The sequence below is a fragment of the Athene noctua genome, chromosome 4, assembly GCF_965140245.1.
Source record: "Athene noctua chromosome 4, bAthNoc1.hap1.1, whole genome shotgun sequence".
In the NCBI taxonomy this organism is placed as follows: Eukaryota; Metazoa; Chordata; class Aves; order Strigiformes; family Strigidae; genus Athene; species Athene noctua.
Genome location: NC_134040.1, coordinates 20,919,274 through 20,943,925, shown reverse-complemented (window position 1 = coordinate 20,943,925; position 24,652 = coordinate 20,919,274). Strand labels below are relative to the sequence as shown.

At 35.2% G+C, this 24,652-nt stretch overlaps 1 protein-coding gene across 4 annotated transcripts in view; it reads right to left on the bottom strand.

Moving 5' to 3' along the window:
* RBPJ (recombination signal binding protein for immunoglobulin kappa J region) overlaps positions 1 to 24,652 on the bottom strand; it is a 60,432-nt gene that overhangs the window by 5,605 nt on the left and 30,175 nt on the right. For all 4 annotated transcript variants that reach the window (XM_074904623.1, XM_074904625.1, XM_074904624.1 and 1 more), the window contains 8 exons: positions 20,394 to 20,432; positions 16,783 to 16,878; positions 8,799 to 8,964; positions 7,483 to 7,657; positions 5,853 to 5,990; positions 5,528 to 5,640; positions 3,208 to 3,348; positions 369 to 524 (listed from right to left, as the gene is read on the bottom strand). In XM_074904623.1, the coding sequence (XP_074760724.1) occupies positions 369 to 524; positions 3,208 to 3,348; positions 5,528 to 5,640; positions 5,853 to 5,990; positions 7,483 to 7,657; positions 8,799 to 8,964; positions 16,783 to 16,878; positions 20,394 to 20,432 (1,024 nt within the window). The remainder of the gene's footprint in view (positions 1 to 368; positions 525 to 3,207; positions 3,349 to 5,527; positions 5,641 to 5,852; positions 5,991 to 7,482; positions 7,658 to 8,798; positions 8,965 to 16,782; positions 16,879 to 20,393; positions 20,433 to 24,652) is intronic.

Genomic DNA, 24,652 nt, shown 5'->3' with positions numbered 1-24,652 from the left:
GCTCCAAGTTTTTCCACAGCAGAATGCTGATCTTCTTAACAAGGTTTCTGTCTTTCTTTGATCTATAATTGGCTGTTCTAAATAATCAAACAGAAGTAGAAGTCCTAAGGATATTACTATCATAGTATTTTAAGAAATAAAATTCTTAAGGTATAGAACAATATTATATTATTCTTGTGATGGATAAGCTCATGTATTCTGAAATGTACCTAAGAAATTATTTCAACATGAAGTATTATAATATTCCTATTTATAAAGCTAGTAAGAATGTCTTCCTACAGCATTTCACAAAAGGTACCATGAAGGTTAAATCAGTATGACAAAAACAATCTCATATAAAAGAGTTTATTAAAAAAAACCAAACTTACTTGAAGACTTTCTACAACAGGCACAGGTGTCACTGGAGCATGGACCGGTCCCATCCCCTCATAAAATGTGTATTCTGCTTTATCTGTACTAATGATTGTCCAAGAAGCTCCATCATTAATCATTTCTTTATTTGGTTCTTTTGGGCATGGAGTGGCCTTAGAAAGAAGGAAAATTTTAAATCTGACCTGTAGACTTGTTTGCTAAGTTTCAGAGCTAAACCAACTCAGCCAGTAACAATGTCTATTACTTCAAAACCACATTTCCTTATGTTTTTTCCTCTAACAAAATGACCTAAAGAAACAGTCATATACATTTCAGCAAAACTAGTAAAAAACCAAAACCTGTGAGGACACCGTAAACTCTGTCACCTCTCCAACCTTTTGTTTATTATCGGGTCTTATTTTAGTTCAGCTTTCAAAGTTTTAACATTATTCAAGAGTCATTAATCAACAAAGTACAACAAATAGAATTAACTGCTTTAAAACAGATCTTGTTTTATTAATTCAAAGTGACTAAAACAGCTACAGACTGAAGTGGAATACTTTTCATTAGTTATGATTTACATCTGGCCAAGACTTCTTTTTTTTTCTTTTTAAGAGTTCTTCACCATCCACAAAATGATGGAAAACACAAGCTTCTATTTCAGTGTTTGTGCAAAGACATGGGAGAGAAGCTAATGTGACAACCTTGCAAATTAATCAGAAACTTTCACTGTTTCCTTGTAAATATTACTAAATAAGTATACATACATATATACATAGAAAACACAGACAACTATTTTTTATGGCAACAAAAGGCTCTCTGAACAACTGCATCATCTAGTAACAAATAAGGAAATTGTGTGTAGGTTAAACACAAGGCACAGAAAAAAATGGGGCACAAAAATTCTAATTTTAATACCTAAATTCTGTTTTCTTCCATTAAGTTTTAAGGATATTTAGGTATATAACTATAACCTTCACTCTTCAAAACTGCTAGTTAAACTTCAATTAGCACGTGTTTATTAGTTCAGATGAAAGGAAGTTAAGATCAGAGCTGCATTCTCATGTGGACTCTTCATTCTGATATGTAAAAAAAGCACTGAAAACAGCTTGCAAGGGAACTGTGTGGCAAGGATAGTAACTACAGATCTTTCCAAGCTCAAGACATAACTGGTATTTTTATTAGAAACATATGGAACTTCTAAATTACTAGTCCAACTTCAAAAGAGGAACTGTTGTACACTATTTTGGTGCATGACATTTTTCCTACAGGTAGACTACAATTCCTGTTAGCATGGACTGATGTACTTCAAACTCATAATGACTCCATACAAGATCCTTGACTAGCTTCTCTAGATCTGCTAAACCCCTGCCACAAAGTGGAAAGCAAACGCCACAGAATTTGTTCTGAAAGTCCTACTATGTCAAGAGTAATTTCAGGACACATTACTCCTTCTGTCACAGAAATCCTTGAAAGATTATCACTCCTTTTCTAGAGAAGCATTCCTCCTTGTCACTTCCAAATACAGCAGTTTATCTCCAGGCACTTCTGTCCCACACTTTCATTTTGTAAGTAAACTTTCACAACAGGTGGCCTTACCACCATGATGAGTACCTCATGTATTGACTGACTTCACATGGAGACAGGATGGGAAACACACAATTGCATAACATTAATGGATAAAGGACAGAACTCCCCAAGCACTGATAAAAACAAGGACAGAGACAACAGGAATCCAAGAAATATAATATGTTTGGGTTTTAAAAAAATCAAACAACCAAACACCACTAACCCATGGCCCCTCCCAAAACCTTAGGAAAGCTCTATATCAAAAAATATTAAAGAAATGAAATTATAATGGATTAGAAAAAGTTGTGGTATTTAAAATGTAGAACTTAATGGTAATCCTCCCTTCAAATGCACAAAACCCAACAGTGCAGTCCGCTCCTCAAGTGTGGTGTTGCGATCAGTTTTATTCAATGTCCTCACCAGTGTGCTGGTAAAACCCAATCTTCAAACTTTTGCACAATCCTGTTTTTCAGGTAGTTATATGCTGTTAGAATTGCAAGGATTTGATGTCCAGAAGGACATAAAAATGAACAAAGAGGGCAAAAGAGTGGCAATAAGGTTCAATTTAGCTAAAAAAAAAATAGGTTTCTAAAGAAAAATTCTGTAAATGATGCCCATAAAATCCTGAACTTGGAAGTGGTAGTTACAACTCAGGCTCCTAGAGTAACCACTGACAGTTTTCTGAAATCACCAGCTCAACGTGCAACGGCAGTTGTGACTTGCACAACATTGGACACCATCAGAAAAAAATATTGAGAAGAAGGTATAAGATACTACACTGCCATTGTAAATCCTTTGTCTAATTCCGGAATATTGTGCACAGGTCTGGTCTCCCTGTCTAAGAAAGCCATGGTGAAAAAAGAGAAGGTACAGAAGGGGCAATAAAAATCATCAAGGAGCTGGAACTAGGAATCACTCACAGAAACTCATGATGATTTATTCTAGAAATGGACACACAAGTGGTGCAACTCCACTGGCGTATGTCAACATGTTAAGCTACAGTATCGTGATTGCATGCACAAGTTCCTAGCGTGTTTCCATTTCTTCCATTGGAGAAAACAGAATTCATTGTCTAGAAAGACATGGAAGAAGGTTATGAGGAAAGAAAAACAGATTTGGAAAGGGATAGATAAAGCTTCTTGCTTTCCATCCTCTGTCTTTTCAAAACAAAATATTAGACTTGCATTCAAAACCAACCGCAAAACGCATTCATACATATTTTGAGAATATCTGTGAAAACTTCATAACCATGCCTCTCATCTACTGAAATAGTTTTAAACAACTCACTTGAAATTGGATTATTCTCTCCTGGGAAAGGCACAAATACATTCTCTCAGTGTCTTTAAGGTAAAATGCACATTTATGGAGCTGCGATACTGGATCATCTGCATCCAGTAATGCTGTTTGTTTATCTACTTTTCGGATTATCTGTGAATGAAAATTGTACATATATATTTAGGACAATTTCTTCATTACATTGGAGATTACAAACGTACTGTCAGTAAAGAAAGTGAAAGGTCTCTTAAATTTCCATGCCTCCTGTTATAATACCAACATTAGGTTCATAATTCTCAATGCTTTTGAAACAAGAACATAATATTGACGCTCAGTACTACAGCTTTAGTGTGCTGCATGCGTATGTATTTTATCTTTTTTTGATGTAAAAGTGGGGAAAAAAGTTGAAGCTTCAGCAAAATCTACTTTTGTTCTATTTCCTGGTACAAATGAGCAGTAGGTCAAGTATTAATAGTCTTCTGCAGAAGCTTCTGCCACTGACAGCATCAATAACATTCTGTGGCAGGCTGGTTCCTGAATGACAACAGTTGAAAATAAGGATCTACTTAAAGGTATTGAGATGTCCTTAAGTACAGTTCTGCAAACACATCAATCATAGCATATCTTAACAATAGCTGGTCATTAAATATTACTTGAAGACAACTGAAAAGAACAACTGTTTCTTACATCTGGCAGTTCAGTGAAAAAATATCTGCTGACTTAATTCAGAGCTGTTATACTAACTTATTTTTAAAAATTAAAAAAAGTTATTCCCTTACAGACAGTGGAAATCTGTAGCTTGGGATTTTAACTCAACTTCTAGAAAAAAGTTTAATACTTCGTTTTATGCAACATCAGCAGAGGCAGCAGCCAAAGTGCTTGAAGATTTCTAAGCCAACAATCAGAAAGCCAACCATGTCCTCTGGGATTTCTAATGATAATAAATAGCATTAGTAGCAATGTAAGTTAACTTGTTTCTTCAAAGTTCTTTGCATCAACCTATAAAATATCTGCAAGTGACCTTTTAATTGCATCACCTTCAATCAATCTTGTAAGGCAGCATGACAAATGTTCCCAATAGCAAACAAAACAGGAACCTTTAGCTTAGTTTAGCAACAAATATGGTTTCTGGAATCATAAATGATGGCATCTCCTTGTGGCAATAAGAAAATATTAACACGAAGCCCACAAATGAAGTGAGATCCTCTTACTGAATTTCATGTGCACTGAACCACAACAATACTAACCAGGTCTAGATTTTTGTCAAATAATGTGATTTTTTTTTTTTTTTAAAAAAAAAAAGACCTATTTAAATCATCATTTTATACCATTTACTGTGAGCAGGCCATCTTCTTTTTTATTTAAGTTTGATATTTGGAGAGCATCTCTCACTGCAGTCCTAGTAGAATAAGTCTGCAAAGAAGAACAAAAACCTGCCTGCAGGGGAGACTGGTTTTACATTGACACATTCTAAAAATTGTTTCTAGTTAAGTGAAATTAGGAAAGTCTTGTATGAAATTCATAATGGTCTGACAAACCACAATTTCACAGAAGATCTCATATGAATGAAGCCTTGTTTATTATCAGTCACATAAAATTCCACTTAGGCTGGTATTAAGTGAATAAAACAGGAGGAAAAAAAATAATCTATAATTAAATTTATTTATAAAAACCATTACTGTGCATCCAGCAATAACATTTTTTTTTTTTTGGTTCACAAACCTTAACTGGTTAGAAACAATTTTGTATCTGTGACAAAGACAAGGGCTGAAACTGTCTAAAAAAAAAATGTTATTCCAAAGTCATTTCCCATGTTCCACATTTAAAACAGACACTATTAATAAATGTCAAAAATGCTTTTCCAAGCTGATATTGGTATAATTATGTATCCTTAGAAGTATACAAAACTGCTTTTAGATTCAAATTAAGGCTGTGCTGAACTCAAAACACAGAAGAGTCCTACTGGCTGCAAAGACTTTAGTAATCTATTAGATATCAATATTTAGAGTGTTTTGCTACATTAGGACCTAGATCACTGTGTTTAAAATAGACATTTTCTTAAGGACAGCTTGAAGATTAACCTACTTTGGCAGGTTTGAATTCTGAAAAATTCTCTATGCTTATTTTACAAGCTGTTCTTTGCTTACAGAATTAATCTGCAGATATAAAAATACACTTTGATTAAAATGAATGCCCTTTTTCCATATAAAACATGTATTACCAAAAGGAAACAAGCAAAGCCAAAAATCATAAACAACGCAAACCCAACTATGCAATTACACTAAGTAGCTTTCTACTAATTAATTACAGCATTAGAGAAATTAAACTGTACCAGTCTTGGGAGTGCCATGCCAGTAACTGAGCATACAAGTTTGACAGTCTGCCCATAATGAATGTAGCCATCTCTCACTGTGAATTCTTCTCCTTCTGATTCATCATCATCCACTGCATGAAAGAAATTTTGACAATCTTTGTTTTAATCACTGTTTTCCTTAACAGGAGGAACATTTAACATCATACTATTACATCAAATACACACTCAGTAACAAAACATATCTGCATATGGGCAATTAATATGGAGAAAAAAATGCAGGACTTTTACTTTGTGGGGATGAAGGAAGGGAGATGAAAAAATACATTTCTTCATTTTTACTTACAGAGGTGAATGTAAAATGCTCCCCACTGTTGTGAACTGGCATGGAAATTACCACCTTCTACGTGCAAATATCTGGTGCTAACTGTTTGGGATCGAAGTCTATTAAATAGTGCCACTTTAGTCCCTGACGCAATACATACTGCAAGGAACACATACAGACTTGAGATTATAAAATTACTTCATTATTACATAGAAAAGTAACAAAAAGTCACAAATACAGTAAAATAAACTGAGGAATACTGGAAATCAAGAAATAATTCTCAACTATTGGTTAATTTAGAAAATATTTATATTTGTGACAGACCAAAAATAATCATAAAATTACAAGTGGCTGTTCTCCAAAGGCATGCTAGTTCACAGAATTCTGCCACTTAGCCAAATGGGCCAGTGCTTGTCAGCTGAAAACTCCTGTTCACAGTTCTCCAACAACTGATTATCTGAGCAGAAGCTTTAGCTTGCCCTTGTGAAGGACTTAGGCAACTTTCAGCGATCATTTGAAATATCAAGAAAAATTATTCTTTTAAATCACAACCAATTGGAAGACAGACATAACTACGTAAAATTGTAACCATGCAACTTGAAATTTTCTCAGATCTGAACTTACTTATCATTCAAGAGAGAGAAATGCTAAGTCTGCTCCCCTACAAAAAAAATCAGCAACTAGCATTTTGCCATCAAAACAGGCATGTTTCTTATACTTGGTTCATATTTACTATCGAAGAACGCTTGATTCATGTTCACTGTCCATCACAACTATCTGTCTGAATACAAAGTCAACAGTGCATACTCTGAGCCCACGGGTGTGAACTGCACAGCAACAGATTGCCTTTAGTCATGTGGCAAGCTAGCGGCCCCGAGATCCACATTCCATAGGTGAATGGGTTCCAGCCCAACACAGATGGAAGAGCCTTTTAAAGCACTAGTGAAGAGAGAGAGAAAAACAAACAAAAAAAAGGGTATCTCTTGAGGTGCTCCAGTGGTATGCAGGCAAAAACTTTGGAGGAAAAGCAAAAATGCTCCCAATTATACATTAGCACCAGAGATATCTTTAGTTGAAAAACACGGTAAGCAAAGAAATCTGGGTGAAATATCACCATACAGATTTCTTAACTAATTACTTAAAAGGAACCATGCAAAACATATTAAAAATAAAACCAACATGAAAATGGCATGAGACAGTAAGAAGGTGGCTGTGATGTGACGAAGTGCAGTTGGGATAACATGATGCTACTCATTTATCACAATCTGAAAGCTATCTGTTTGATACTGATCAAAACATCCTAAGCACCAGATCGTGGCATCTTAAGAAATACAACAGCTTCGAAAGCTGAGGTAGAGCATTCTTTAGTCGTTTGTCTACAAGGATTCACTCCTCAGAACAAAGGTTTTTTGGTAGACCCTTTATATTTACTAAATAATTAACCATGACTGCATAAATCTCAACAGTGTAACCTATCTATATTGGAATACTTTAAAATACACTGATGTGTACAGTTCAAATACAGTAGAAAAAATAGAAACTGAAAATTTCATTGTATTTACTTTGTAGTCAAATCTGAAGATACATAAGAAAAAATTAGTAGGAGGCAAAACGAACTGCTATGTAAAGAAAAGAACTGTAAAATACTTACAGTCTGCATTTTTCAGTGACTGTTTCTTTTTAGAAGGTTTGGAGATGACTTTGATCCGTTTACTGAGGAACACACCGATGTCGTCACTATTGCCATAGAACATTTTTACCGATAACATGAAGTGCTTTCTCTTGTCTGAGTCTGATATGTACAATGTTTTGGCAGTGCAATAATTCTGTAGGTGAAAACATACTGTTGTTTCTTCTTTTAAGTCAACCCAGTTAAAGAAACTATGTATATTTAATTATGAACAAAACAGGAAAACTGATGCAATAGTTTCTAAAACAGATCAGAAACTTTTTCCATCTCTTCCATATGGATATCTTTTATGATGACTGTTTACCTTTGTGAACTTTAGCACCCAACTTCAGTACTTTAGTGTCTTTCTGAAGAACCTTACTAGGACTCGCAAACAGATGATTAGAGACTATAGTTGTGTCAAAGCCATCTCTGAGTGGTTAAGAGCAGTACTAAAAATAACATTTGAGCAGAACTATACAGACCGTACACTGGGCATGCACAAGAGGCTGCCTGGGCAGAAAATATGTTGAGGCAAACTCTTCTTGAAAGAAGGGGAGATGATTGGGGTTTTGGAACACTAGAAAGTTACTTTCAGCTAAGTGTTTATGCTAGGTGACCACAGAAGCTTAAAGAAAAAAAAAAATAATCTCAAAAAGAACTTATTATTCTTTTCCTATTCAGCACCATATGAAGCATTTCTGAGTAGACTCTGATGGAAATACTAGATAGCTATAAAATACTGCTTAATAAAACAACCAGCTAAAATGAGCACTCAAATGCTGCTAATTTTATTCCAACTGTTCAAGTCATCACAAATATCTTTAAAAAAATCTTGTAGCAATTTATATCACTGTAAAAAAAATAATCTAAATTTATTAAGATGCTATTTTAATTGTATTTTTATGCAAAGGGACTTAAAGACCACTTCCAGCAGCAGATGTTGTTCAGATACTTCCTCGATGAGATTATCCATTCATGAAGAGGAGAGTGACACAGAGTTTGGGCCAGAAACCTTACTTCAGTTAACCACTGATGGGTACCAAATCACCTAACAGTTTACTGACTCTGAATCAACAACCTACAAATGAAAGGTTAGTACCCTACTATGATCCCATGAACCAAATCTACCTATTATATTGTCCTACATATTTTTGAAGGATTTTTAAAAACTACTTATGTAATATCTTCTACAATGTAACAAAAGTTATCAAAAATAAGGGCATTCCTTGAATTATGCACCGCATAGTTATATTATCCTTTGCAGTAATCTGAGTGATTTATTACAACTCTTCTACCTTTCCTTCCAAGTTCAGCTGCTGCATTTCTTGGTCGCTGTTTCCTATACCAATGAAGGCGCAAGGTTGTGACTCTTGCTCAGTGCAACCATCCCGTTCCATTTGCTCTTTTTTTTTCTTCCATCCACTGCCCATAAGATACACACATGGAGGAGGACAAAAGAACCTGAAAAGGAAAAATGCATTATGAGATTACACACACATTTTGAGAAAATTCTTGAAACAAACTGTTGTATACCCAAAGGTTCCTCAGCCCATTCACACTTCAAATGAAGGATGTGCATTCAAGTTGATACATGCACATCCTTCATTTGCCTTGAAGGTTTTCTGAAATGCAGATCAAAAGAGAAAAAATAAAACCAGCATTAGCTGCACTGAATACCTTTCCAATTCAATATATGACAGGTAACAGTCTGCATTTCTATAAAATGAAAACATGTTGTACCCTTACAAAGAAGAGATGGAATTGTCAACTTGAGAAACGACATAATAAACTACCTCAAAATTAAAATTTAACACTTTCACAGTATCAGCACAAGAGAATACTTCCACTAGCCCAGCCATGAATCACAAAGCTGAAATTTATAGTTATCTGACATTAGAATGGACTACTGTGACTTTACTGCCATAAGAATAGAAGTTCTGAAATTTGAAAATCACCATGAATAGAAAAAGTAAGCAGTAATAAATCTTACCAAACAGCACACACTGTGTATCCCATTTTTGCTTGCTATTATGCCTTTCGCTTCTTATCTTCTGCTACCTGACCCCTGTTCCAGCTTTCTTCATGAAGATGTTGAGTGATACAGTAAGGGTATATTTAAAACAACATGAATTTCTGTTATATACCAACTAAATCCTCCCCTTCCTACTACAAATTTTTGATCTCAAAACCAGGAATACATTTCCTACTTTTCAACTGCATTTAATTCAAACAGCACAGATGACAGGAATCAATTTCCTCAAATGCTTCTCTACCCTAAAGGAAAAATGATCTTAAGAGGACTTGTGTTTGTGAGGGAGACAGTGCAATGACAGCAGTCGAGATCATAAAATTCATATTAAAATATAAGGTGAATATTTACTTTCTATATGCCCTGTATCACCCCACATCTAAATGTATATACCATAATTGTTGTTAAAAATCTATTCTGAGGCTCATCTACTGGTTGCTCCAACTTTTGGCATGTTTCAGAAAAACAGAAAAACAAAACAAAAGCAAGACAGCTTTAGCATTACACTGAGAAAATCTCTACAGTAGACAACTGTGATCACATTTTTAAAAAATATATAGATATACACATATCATATACACTCATATGTGGGCGAGAAGGAAGCAAGAGGATAAGAAAGAGTCACATCTTTATTAGACTGGCAAGAGGTCAAGCAAGGGCAATGATCATGCCCAAGTACTGTTTAGGAGGTCTACTCTACTCTACCATCCCAGATAGGGGAAACATGACAGTGGACACCCACGAACAATACTTTTCAACTGGGGGATGTGGGGCTTATGAACTAACTCCAAGGTTAGTAAATACAATTTCTGGGGGAAGAAACTTGAAGTAACAGATGCACTTATTCAAGGGTTGGTCTTCTGGAAATAAATTCAGATTGCCAGAAAAAGCACACCAAATATCTAGTCAGCTTCTGAACTCCCAAGCTCGAATGACGATACAAGATCCTTTCAGTATTAATGAATATATCCTACTAATTTTCTTCTTAACAATTATAAGCTATTTCCAATAAATAAACGATACACAGACTAAAAATTAATATCAACCTTTTATTAAAGGAGCAACGCTTTGTAAAAAAGAAACCAAACCCCTTGTATTCCAGGTAGGTATAACACCATAAAGCAAACATCACACATTTACCTTTCTTCCTCATGTACTCTTCCGTATTTATCTTACTGGCTAGAACACAAGAAAAAAAAAAAAATCCCAAACTTTTTTTCATAACATTTTTCATGTCAGCTTTATTCCAAACCAAGTCCTTTGAATAACTATGGCCACTAGATGGCAACGAAGACCTACAAGAAACAAGTTTTAACCCAGTGATTAGGAGAAAACAGCCATAACAAATGAAGTGCTCTTTTTAAATTAGAACACAGAGAAAAACCTTGGAAAACTATGACTTTGTGAACAAAGAAAGAAAATTTTGAAGCTGCAACTATTTTAAGCTTGGTTAAAACTACCAAACAAGGAGAAAAGAGAAAAGAGTGTGGACATTCACAACTTTAAGGGATTTTCTTATGTAACAGCCTCTTACCCTTCAAATATAGACGAGTACAGTCTTGGAGCTTTTTACTTCATATTTATAATCCCAGAAACTCACGTATACGAGAGACTAACTACAACTTTTCTATCCAATAGAGTGAGTAAACAATGAGTACCCTCGTATTTCTAATTTTCACAGAGGATTAAATAAAGTGTCTTGGATATGTGTAAAATAGGTGCTGTGAACAGGTTCTCTCATTTCTGATGTAAATAGGAATGTAAATGTTTATGTGAGAGGTTGGCTTTCAGACAACTATAAAGACGAGAAGAGAGAAAAAAATCACCTCCCCAAAATAACTAACATAATTTAGGCAATTTCCAGTATTACTGATGGGAAATAAGGTAGGACAATGTTTGGTGGAACAAATGAAAATATTCTTCTTTCCACCTTTGATTTACAGGGCCTACCTCTCTTTTTTTATTCCTTAACCACAAAACTAAAGTAAGACTGTGTAGGAGGCAAAAGTTCTACTGAAGTATTAATCTCACCTATAGCAAAAAAGAAAATTATGTTGGAGGAAAAAGACAGCTGCGTCTGGCTTTTCTGAGCTTGTTCAGAATTTTCACTAAAAGAAGTAATGACAGAAAATCATGTAGGATGTAATTTCTTCACTGGATTTATGACATTCTCTTAATACATATTCTCTGTGACATGATCAGACTGACAATTCTTTGCTGAATGAACAGTAAAACAATTCAGGACATTCTTCCACGAGGTAAACACCTAACAACTTTGTCTAAAAACCACATGAGATCTGTTACGCATCAACTCTGTGACCTCTTTCATTACTGGAAGTGTACCAACTGGGAATATCTTTCCTGGACAAAACCTGTTCTACACTTGTTAGAACTGCATGATGAGATGCAGATTCAGTGCTTTCTATTGCTGATACAAAGCACAGTGTAACATTTTGGGATACCACACTGCTTCAAATACTTCATGTATTTAACATCTCTCTAAAACCTTTTGTTCCAGAGTCGTAGTTTCACAGAAGAGGCTCTCTGTGATGCTCCTCCTATGCATCTTACAAAAATTTGTGATCCGTGTAATTAAAACAATGGGCAGTTTTAAATGAAGCTAACATTGGGACTGATATCAGCCAGGAAAGGTCAAAGGATCAATCTCCAAAAAGTAAAGGGCATCCTCATAGTGCCTTCTTACACTACAATTTCATGGGCTGCTGAGGTGAGGAAAGACCACAGTATTACCAACCTCATGTTAGACTCCAGGCTCAGTAACTCAGTACAGCAAACAGAAGCAAGCTGTTACTCATCTGTTCTGACAGATCTGTTCCATCAGACTAACTGGAAACTGAACATTTTCCATGGCAAGAAAACCAAGCTGAGATTTGTCTAAGGATGTTCTCCCTTTATTCCAAATGACATGAAGGGAAAAACAAGATAATTTATAGCGGTTTCTGAGTCTTGACTGCAACAGAGAAAGTGGAATAGGTTGAGTCTTTGGCACCTCATGGAATATTGTTTTAAATCAGACAATTCACTGAAGAAGAAAATATTCCTTCAGTCAGTTCAGGCCAATAAATACAGAGAAAATATGGTAGAGAAGTTACCCGAACTGAATGTGCCAGGATGCAAGGGGTAGAAAATAAAATCAGCTCATGTCATTGCTACCTAGTTCTGATGCAATCAATGCTCTTTTCAGACCACAGGCTTCTGTTCAAAAAGGTTTGATTTTTCAAATCATCTAAGTCATTCCTGTGTTCATCTTACAGAAGTCTCTGCCTTCAGGAGGATTTAGAGATGTCTACCAGTTAGATTCTTTATGTTCAGGGTGACATAAGCAAGGAAGTTTTTCCTTTGTACCTGTTGCTCAATTCCGAGTCGGTCAAGGCAGGAGGTGCATCTGTCAATTACACTGTTCTGAGCATGAAACTGCTCAACAGTCTTCTTTCCTTCTTAGGAGCTGGAAGAACTAACAACATCTACCAAAATTCAATACAACAACAAATGCAAAATTGTTAGGTGCTAGGGTGCTAAGGATGAAGTAGTGGAGCCACAGCGTAAGCCCTGGAAAAGGCTATGCCCTCAATAACAAGAGCATTAACCAGAGGGCAGGTGCACTCAGTTTGGTGAAGGGAAGTATTTGAGCAGAAATTACAGGAGTTCCTTCACTAACAGCTGTAAAACAAGACACAGCTAGACCATATTCTCAGGCTAATCAGTAGTGATAATGTTTAAACTCAGAACAGCATGTAATCCACAAATACCAATCTGGCTCACAGTCTTTAACGAACTGTGTCTCGGAATCCAAAACACTTCAGTTCTTTAAACTGTTGAATGCTCACACTGTTCAGAGTCTCAAGGGAGACGTCTCAGTGAGTGGTAAATATGGAAAAAATACAAGAAATACAAGCTGAACAGCCACACTCATCAGGACTAAACATCACTTGAGACTCTATAAGGTGAATGCCTTTGGAAGATGACAACCATGCAACAGAAAACATTACGCAAAAAGTCTTCAGCTAAAGTCCATCCCTGAGCTTCTTACCTCCTGGCTTCTTGGTTAAACTAAACAGTGTTAACTTTGGGAAGAGCAAGGCTAGTAAGAAGAGTCCACTCAAAAAAGAAAGAAGCATCCTTTCATTATTGTTATTTACAGACAAGTACCAAGAACACTCTCAAATTAACCTAGAAAGTCGCCATCCATGAGGCAACAACCTGCAATTGTGTTTCTGTGAGGCCTATTTAAACCAGACCACACTATGCGAGATCTGCGTCATCTACAGTGAGTTTTCAACGGAGTATTTCACCAGCTACTAAGCCTCATCATAACACTGCAAGGTAGTTATTGTGCTAACCTTTTAATTATGCCATGCAAAGTTTATTAATAATATTTTCCATGACCACACAACATACAAGGTTTAAAGACTGGAAGAAAAGGTGTAAGTTTGTTTAGGGTTTTTTTAGGTTCTACTTGAAATACATGTCAAATTTAAGAACTAATTCCTGTTGTAACTGGAATTCTTAGTTACAAAGATAGTGCAATTTAACTTATTCTTTATGGATCAAAAATTAACCAGATTCTATCCATGCCATAATGAAGTCCACTGAAAACCATGAAATTTCTCCATAAAACCAGGTATGAAATAGATTTCTGTCTATAAAACAGATGTATGCAAACCAACTCACTTCAGAAATGGTATTTAATGTGAAAATAGTGGAAACTTGATAGATCAGTTGCATAAAGCAGCCTTAAACCTTTACTAATCTTGCTCAGTCCAGCAATCTGAATAACCAAAGAGCACATTCTGCTATGAAGAAAACAGAAGCCATTTAAAAAAAAAAAAGAAAATGAAAAAGACAAAGTAGCTAATTCATCATTCAGTTTCAAGTACCTTAGGGCACACATGGATCCAAGAATTTAATAGCTGATGTTTTTCTTTACGCTGATAACAACAGGTCATCATTACTGATGCTAACAGTCTGGGAACTAGCAGAACAGTACCATAGTCAGTCTAAATGGTGCATTAAAACATTAGAGAAAAACTATTTAAACTGAGAAATGAAATCTTAGTATGGATTCAACTTTCATTTCATACCCATACCAGAATGGCAATCATTTCACCATCATACTATTTTACAACAAACATCCAACCATTTTCCTTCTTAGTCGTTTTTCGCAAAACTCTGAAACTCTACGCTCATTTGACATGCTTTCATTTTTAAAGAGGTGAATGAGATACCTTTCATGAACAAATGCAGCTACGTTGATATAGGCAACTGAACTGCATCTCAGAAAATCTGAAGTGGTAAAAAAGAATGCCTAATTCCAGTTAGCAATTATTTCAAGCAGTGAGAAACCCATGACTAGTTTACGGAACATTACTGTTACTTAGGCAACGTACATGCCACAGTGATGTTAACAACATCAAGTGAAGTATATGCGTATGTTCAAGGTAACAGGAGTTTGTGGCAAGGCTATGAAATGTACATAGGAGCTTTCAGAAACTGTTAGCAATTAACAATTTGAAGCTTTGCCCTGTAATCTTCAGAACATTTATGTAAGTTTTCCAAACAGGAATTGAACTTTTAATAATCAAAATAACATACTTTATATTTTTCTTTTCTCCCTTCTTTGGATGCAATTTGTTCTCCAAAATAATGATACACAGGACAGCTTTGCAAAATGTTCCTGCCCTCATGAACTGCTCCGGCCCCAGGAGAACAAACTGACTGAAGTTACAGCTACACTAGAAAGTCACTTTCTTATCTGCAGGCACACCCATCATTTTTTTTGTCAGTAATATCCTTAACTATTTGCAGTGATGAGTTAACTATGCAACGCCTGAATGACAATATAATCTGAGAAGATAACAGTGGTCCCTATATTGTCATGATAAATCTTTCTGGCTGTTTAAAGGTTATCATTTACTACCAGTAAGACCTTGCACTGCAACCCTTTTGCATTTAAGAGTGACAGTGAGCAAGAGGTCTGTATAGTTATATAGCACATACACAGCATACTTGTCTGCTTCCATGCCCTTCTTCCTTCCTCTGTCACTGACTTCCCATTTGATTCTCATCAAGAATTTCAGAAATATATAAAAAGCACTTTTGAGTAAACAATTCCATGGAGCTGCAGAACCTGGACACTGATCAAAAGAAAGGACTTGAGACACTGGCTAACAGAAAAGACGACACATATTGAAAGACAAGTACTCAGGCACAGAGTACTGAAGAACAGTTGAAAATATAGTCTGCATCTCTGTGATTTATAGATATCAGGAAGTGTGATTCAGATTGGTAGCAACAAACCAAGAACTTTGAAGGTTTGATGCTAGCATTCCTGTTTTCTAACACTTTCATACATAAACACGTTCAAATCTCAGAAAACTAAAAAACATAACTGGCAAAAGAAAGGTTAAAACTTCAAAACCATTAATGTGATGAATATGTAGTCTTTTGTGGTGAACAAATATTAATACTACAAAGTGTCTGAAAACTAACCAAATACCGTGCTATTTATTTCAGTGAAATTTAAGGCAGAAAAGTATCATCTATACTTAAAAGAAAATTCTATTTCATCATGAGGGCTAGAAATCTGCATGTGAAGGACCATGCGATTTGCTTCTACCAGTCATGCAATAAAAACATCCCACAGAAAAGACTGCAAGAAATTCACCTTTGCCTGAAAAGCATTCATCCTCACGTCTTCCTTTAGATTCTGTCCCTTAGAAAACTACCTATTATTGAAACTTATACTGTATTGATTTTTACAAGAGAATGTTTACCATAAATATGGTTTCGATGGACCTGTCATTCTTTTTAAAACTATTATAGATCTGATTCAGAAAAGTGTCTTACTGAGGCTAGCAGTTTCCCTTCCATACTAATTTGGAATTACTCAGGAAAACACTCCTCTACAAATAGTCACCATTAATCAAGCTTGCTTACTCCAGACTTAAAATGGAAGGTTTAAAATTAGAGGCATTTTAACTCAATGGAAGAAACACTTCAGCCACAGATAAAGAACCTGTTGCTAGAAACAGGCATCACTATACTGAATGCCACAGGTTTGCAACATTTGTTACATAATCAAATGATTTACAAGAAGATGTGTTGCTTTACATTTCCTCAGACTATACTACAATCGGACAAATTCTGCAATGTACTACACACCAGACTACACACCATATTTTCCCTATCTGGGAGTTGGAGAGGGAAGTCAGGAAAGAATAGAGTCTTACCTTTTTTCGTTTCCGTATGATTTTTGCGCAACTTTCGCATGGAGTATTAGCACTGTTTGATCACCTCGCTCCTTTAGGTAATTTCGCATTGCTTCCCTAAAAATTAAAAGACAGAATAAGCTTCGAAAGCTCTTTTGGTTCGGTTTATAATTATAACAATCCAAAAACAGCTTCAGGACAAAAAAATCCCAAACACCTGAAATTTAAAAAAGGCAACCATTAGTAGGGTCAAGACGAGTTTGTTTTGGTTTTTTTAGGAGAGTTACACAGCAAAAAGAAGCAACCATCTTGCATAAAGCTAGTAGTAGAGGTCTGTGGTCATTTACAATTACTACATTTTCCAGAAAAGAAAGATGCCTGTGATGTAAAATCGTACCAATGCCAACCACTACACCATGTTCAAAGCTTGATTTTATAAAGTACCGTGACACAAATATTTGATTAGAACACACTTTATTAATTCAGTATTGTCTCCATAACCAATTTAGTGTCTCATGATAATGACAAATTGTTCTAAAATTTTGCTTAAGCTATTAACTAAATCAGTGCAATGTTTATATAAAAGTTTTCTTTTGGTTGTGAAGATGCTAAGAAAAGGTTAAGTATTTCAGCTTATTGTTTCACCTAGTTTTCTAGAGACAGTCTCTACTTCCTGCATACAACCAGGTAAAAAAAAAAAATTATATTTTCTATCGTTCATCATCACTGTAATGACAGACATCATATAAAAGCTGTAATTACCTCAAACACACCAACAGCAATTCCTTGAGAGAAGTAAGAGAACAATACACCCTATCATTCTTCTGTATAATAATTTAACTGTTCATTAAGCATCATGCCAAATTCAACACCCTTGGGTTTAGCTGCGTCAGAGTGCTGACAGGAACACTTTTTTAAGTCCCTGGAGGAGCTTTTGCAGGTTGAATGCTCACCAATGCACTCATCTTCAAAGTCATCAACAAGAGAAACAAATTATGAATTTAACAGGAGTTATATGAAGAGACGAAACCCCGTAGAAGAGGGATTTTTGGTTTGTTTGAGCGTTTTTGGGGGGGTGGGGGGGGTGGTTTGTGAACTGCATCCAACTATTTAATTCCCTTTTTACAGATCTAGAGAACCAAACACCTCCAGTGAAAAAAGATTGAAGATAAAATGCAGTATTTTGTTGACAAGACCTTTTCCAAAAGAAATCCTCACACAGAGTTTCACAGAAGAAAACAAGCAGATTGAGCAGGGAGAGGAGGGCAGGTTGGACAACAACAATCCAGGTTTGCTAAGTGTGTTTTGTAAATTCTTGCATCTGTCATGCCTGCATAACACAGTGATCAGTGTGCTAGATTCTCTGTGTAAATAGAAGGATATAAGAGCAGAGAAAAAACTTGAATTACTGTTTAAAATTTGGACTAACTTGATCTGTTTACATTTGACATCAGTAAAACTGATGTTTATCCATGAAAGCACAGATGGAAGAACTGTCTCAAAGTGCACAGACTTACTTTATGTAGAACCATTGCTTACAAATATATTTTAAACCACAAAACATAATTCACTGTGAAATTATTATTATACATTATGATATATATTAGCTGCATTTAAGTGGTTTAAAACCTTTTTATCTGACAATTTGAAAACTCTATTAAGAGTACTGTCATACTAAATTAAGAACATCTGTCATACTAAAAAATTTTGACTTGACTACCATTAAAAAACCACTCAAAACTAGCAACCCATGCACAAAAATGCTAGGTGCTATCTAATGTTTATTTAACATTGTATGAGGAAGAAATTCTGCCTTTTCTACTGGTCTGTTACTACAGTGGACTTGTAAAATCCAAGCTCCTAGGAGAACTAGGAATGTTCCCCTCCAACCCCTCCCACTGATAAAGAAAACACACAACCATTGCAATTTTTACATGACATTTTTCATTATTAAATCTTTAAACTCCCCATGAAGGTAGTATTATTATAGTTTATACTTAAGAACAACTAGCACAGTATGAACAAAATAGTGTTGTTCCACTGAAGCTTGCACAATAATAAACAGATTATTAAACAAACAAGACTGCCTTTACACAAAAAAGCAGAATAATTTTTCAATAATTGAATTAAGGGCCTTTAAGGGTTTACAGATACATTTTTTTAGTATTACATAAACAAACCATACTCTTAAAAATTTGTGTGACTTTTTTTCCATTTCAGCATTTTTGTCTTCAGAGAAAAAAAAAAAGTTAGATTGCTTGTTTCTCTATCAGCATACAGAAGGTTCACAAACTACTGCTTTGAAGGATGGCTAACAGCTCGCAGATGCTTACCCTGTACTCACAGGAAAGAGTACCTGGCACACCTCGTAAGTAGTTAACAGAAACATTACTTAGAAGGCCTTAGGCTGAACAGTCATTATTTTGGTTGTGAGTTTTGTTTGTTTGTTTGGTGGTGGGTTTTTTTTTGGTTTTTTTTTTTTTAAAATTATAGAAGATAAAGTCTATCATTAACTTCAGGGTGATAATAACAGATGTTACTGCTCAAGATGGAAACCATTTCATTACTTCAAATTTAGTAAATATCGCTGAAAATAGGTAGGCCAACAGGAAGCAGCAATATTTGTTCAATTACTTACAAGTCAGTATAGAACCATTTTGCACTGAAATGAAGTTTAACAATGATACAAACTAACCTGAAGCTTATCCAGAAATGCAATGAGATAGATACCCCCAGCACAAAATGTGAAAGCTCCCTCCCACCCCATGCTTTACATGAGGCATCATAATTTCATTCAGAAATAGGCCAGAGTGACAATGGATTTCCATGGTTTTATGCAGCACTATTACCACATGAAACAATAAAAAAATTGCACATCTTTTGTACTTCAAGCAAACAGTGGATTTTAATCTCAGTAGTGACATATAATCAGCAGTCTGTGGCACAGAATAATAAATATTTGCACAGACTGTGTTTCAACAGTTTGGAAAAATGGTGACTACTTAACAGGTTGTAGTATACATGTTTCCCAGGCAGACCAGAAGCAAATCAGGCATGATACTCCAGTCACTCTAAACACTTTTCAGAATAGACTGACTTGATGGTACTATTTGATGCTATCCCTGACTGTTTAGGTTTCACCAAAAACTGGTTAAGATCACTCCTTGACAGCACTGTGTTCATCTTGCTCTTACCTGCTGCATGATAGCAGTAACGTAATAGCTGAATTTTGGCAGTAAGAATTGTTATTTTATATGACCTCACAAGACACTCTTACTCAAGAAAAGAAATCCAGCTCATTCATGGGATTTAAAACTAAACAGATTTACATCCTACTGAATAATCTACAGTAACTGATATGTGAAGTCAATACCATTTCTAAAAAGGCATTTTGAGTATCATATTAAAAACAAACCACTCACTGTTTAAAATTTTACTGCATAAAATAAATGTAAAATATAAATAATGTATTTATAATAATTTATAAATATTTTTAAATTTACTGCATAATTGAAAAGCTTTATTATTGAAAATTATTGGATTAGTAATAGACATTTTTTTAATTTGGAAATACTGAGAATGAAAAGAGTAACTTTAGAAAATGGTTAAAACTGGATTTCTTTAATGCTTACCTGGTGAGACGTTTTGGTTGAGGTCGCTCTCCGAATTTCCTGAAAAAAGAAGAAGTTGTTAATTTAAAATAAAAGTGTTTGGTCATAATTTTACAGTGAAATACTATCCCAATGTTACAGTTTTTGAAAGTGTATTGGAATTTGTGGTCTTTTCTTTGTAATTTCCCAGATAGATTACTATTAAAATATCAACCACCTCCTTGAAACAGCTTTTCCCACAATAACAGAGGAGTTGTTTTATTTGGAATACTAAATAACCTTCTTTGCTAATGTCACATTTACTTTCTCTCTGAATCGCTTTTGAAAAGTTCAGGTATCACAAGTACGTAAATAACCTTTGCCACAGCACTGACTAGAAGTGCCAACAAAAAGCAGTTATTATCAACATAGAGAAAATAAGAAACTTATCTCTGAGTTAACAAATCAGAGCAAATGCTTCCCATCAGGACAATTTCTGAGAAATCTGTTAATGACTTCTTACAAAAAGGATGACAACTTATTCATATGTGCCAGTGCAGAATTATAAGAAAAATCTTGTGGAATGTAGCCAAGCATGATCCAGAAATGTCCTGCTATACATTTAATGTTTTTTAGCCATAAAGTGTTTTGAGACAGCAGTATTTCTTTCAGGGCTGTTCTTGAGAGAGAGTACACTCTTTAGGTTAAGAATTTTTTAAAAAAAATCTTTACTTACATAAGACCCTGACAAAAACATCCTCAGATTAAACCAAAACAGTCAGGGTAAAAGACCTGAAAAAAGGAAGGCTGTACCCAGCAATGCACATCTGCAGTGTTCATCTGTTCAAGCTGGTAAGGAAGTATAAACACAAACTAAAGTGAGGACAAAGAGGGAAGGGTGGGGGAAAAGGCAGGCTTATCTTAACACCTCTCTATCTAAAAATAAACTGAGGCCTAAGAGACTGTGCTTCTGCTGCTGTTCATAAATATCTCTATGACTTGCCAAACTCTTTGATAAGTAGGCATATCTTTCCCTTTATGCTCCCTGAATAGTGAAAAAACCCTCTCCTAATATTGCCCTACAACACTATTGGAAGCTCCCTAGGACAAGAACTTGATCATTAAATGATGTGACAAGAAATTCCCCTGTGGGTGCAGTGGATCTGTCCTGAACTCTACAGCAACTGGTGGTGGAATGATTTGAAACATTCCAATTTCATTTGAGTAATTCTATAAATGTACAAAGTAAAATACATAGCTATTGCCATTTACATAGTTGAGCAGAATAGCACTCTCCTGAAAAGACAGCGACAAGAACATTCAGCAAATCTCGAAGTTATTTTTCAAGACTTGAGAAATTACTCCTCTAAAGTACCAGCAGTTCACTCTATGTAGAGGAATTGAATAAACAAGATGAAGCAAAATTTTTTTTTCAGTTTAAACAATTAAAATTAATTTTTCCAACCAGACAGGAGTTCCTTTCATGTTTTACTTTGTTGTTAGTATGCTGTTCACTTTTTTAGCTTTATTTTAACTTTAATTTAAACAACGAACCTAAAATTCTTGCCATAAGATTTGTTTTTATATATTTTAAATTTCAAGGTCTACTGGACATGTACCTCATTTGTATTTTACTCTGTGGTGTGTGTTATCACTGCATTGTCATACTTGTAATGCAGAAAGGTAACTAGAAAGCCTGAACAGCTTTGCAGTTTGGTAGCAGTAAAGTTATATCCCAAAGCCTTTCTGCTTCTATCACTTACCTTTTTATGACCTGCCTAGCTTTGTCTCCCAAGCACACCCCATGCCTCTGGTTTACCCTCGATAACAGTCTGAGTAGGTATGCGTATCCCACCTCCCGGGTACTATCTATGTAGTTACTGTTCTCCCCTGAAGCCCTAGGATCATAATATCTGGCAGAGGATTCACCTGTCTGTGACTCACTGACTAGACAACAGATTATCTTTAAGCAACACTGTACAGACAAACAACATCCCTACAGATTAGTTGCCAGATTTTGAGTAGAACTACAGTCTTTGTTTCAATCCCTCTGTACGTTTTAATTCACCATGAAAAAAATTAAGAGATGCCTATTTTGGAGCAAAAGAGGCATTATGCACACCACACTTGCTTGTACTGTGGCCAAAGATCCAATCCAATATGAAGACACTAGCATCAAACTGCATTAACACAAAAAAAAAACAACCCCTAGACAAAAATCTTACACTTCCCTAAGGCAGTATCTACCCATGCAGAACTCTTGAGCACAGCAGATACATTCCCTTTGCAGGTACACCTGTTGCTGCCTAAAAGAGCTTTATTAACAAAGCACTTACACAAAACAGTTGCAATTACTTAAAGAAATAAACCACATCTTTTTCTTTAGTTAAATCCTGACTATATAGCACAGGAGAAAGTACCAAAATCCCCATTCTTCAGAGACAGAGCTAAAGCACTGAGTCATTCTGGAGGTGCACAGGGTAAACTCTGATCATCTGATGCTCAGTGCAGTACCTTTATAAATCACATGCCAGCTTCCCCTAGCCTCCTCCATCCAAAATAAAGTTAATGATGCCACCATAACCAACCTGTGAACACACATAAATGCTACCTGTAGCAACATGAACCTTCCAAAGAGATGATGCAAACTAAATTTGGTAGGTCTTTTATTATTCTTTCAATATACATTAAAGAGAGAGGTAGAATAGGGACAAATTACATGCTCATATGTACTTAAAAGTCTGGTTTTTTACGGTATCTAAATTAAATTTGGCTACTTTTTCCTCAATAATGTCATCTTGATGGATGAATGATGGGATCAAATTATCGAAATAAGTGATGAATATGTACATGAATAACGCTGATTGACATTGCATTCTTACACATCCAGTAAAAAACTTCCCTAGCTCGATAGCAATAGACAAAGAAGTCAGAATGCAAGAATGTTAAAGAATGGAATAGGAAAAACAAACATTACCATGCCATAGCATTATTCTGCTACATACTCACAAATCTGAAAACTGCCTGAAGTGCACTGAAAATGTAGTGGAAAACAAAACTATCTCAAGAGTAATAAAAGAAACCACAAAAGTCAATATGGATGATCAATAGCTTTCATATGCAACTGGCTAAAACTCTTTAAACTTAGTGAGAGCAAGAGCATAAGAGAAATGTGACAAACAGATGCAAAAAACCTAAGAGACTGGTAAAAGTTATGTAAAATGTAAAAAGGAGACTGTTATGCTCCCTCTCTCGCAAAGACAAGAATTAGGAAATATATCTAATATATGAAAATTTCATTTTAGAATAAAAAACTTTTTCCTCACTCTACAAACACTGTTATAGCTAAGTTGTGAAACATACTGCTAGAGGGTATTATGGAGGCTGAAGGCACAAATGGACTCAAAAACCACCCCAACCCAAAAGTCTGGAACAGAACTCCATTAGCTTCTATTAAGCATAATGACCTCTTCTTTACAACCTTGTTCTCAGAAAAACCTAAATCAGCAGCAAAGAAGTTACTCGGAAGAAAAAAAACAGTCTACATTTACTCTGTCTTTCATACTCTTTCCTTAACCATCCACTACTGATGACTAGCAGGCACAGTCCACTGTGTATACTGCTATGAATCAGACATATTCTACAGAAGCAATTGCATCCAAGATGCCAGATTTTCAGTTGCACTGCAAAATTCACCATATACAAACAAGACATGACAATTAAAAACATTTTTTTTAAAAGTATCACACATTTTATCTAATAGTTCATGTTTTACTCTTTCCATACGTTTGCAACTTATGTAGATACCTGTACTGACAATACAACCTGAAGTACAAAAACTATCAGTAACTACCACAGAAGACTAAGAGGCTTTTTTTCCTGATGTTAAGACAGCTCATTTGAAAGTGCAAGAAACACACTGTCTATGCTTTTGTACTAAATGACATTGTACAAGCTATGATTGCTGTTATTTCAAACTTCTGTATTTGATTAGCACGTTGAAAAATTAGTCAGTTCAGACATTTCAAAGTTACCTGATAGAGATAACAGACTGCAACATTTTTCTTGTGTCGTTTTTTCCTGGATTTCACTGTTCTGGAATTTATTTTTATATTCAGTATTTCTATTCCTCCTCTTTGCTTACATCTTGAAAATACGCAGACTGATAGATAACAAAACTATACAGGAGAGGAAATTAAAAATGTATCCTAGTTCTGTTCCTATAGTGGATATTAAACAAGCTAAATACATATAATTTGAAATCCTAATTATAAATTATGTATCATTATATCTGAATGCTT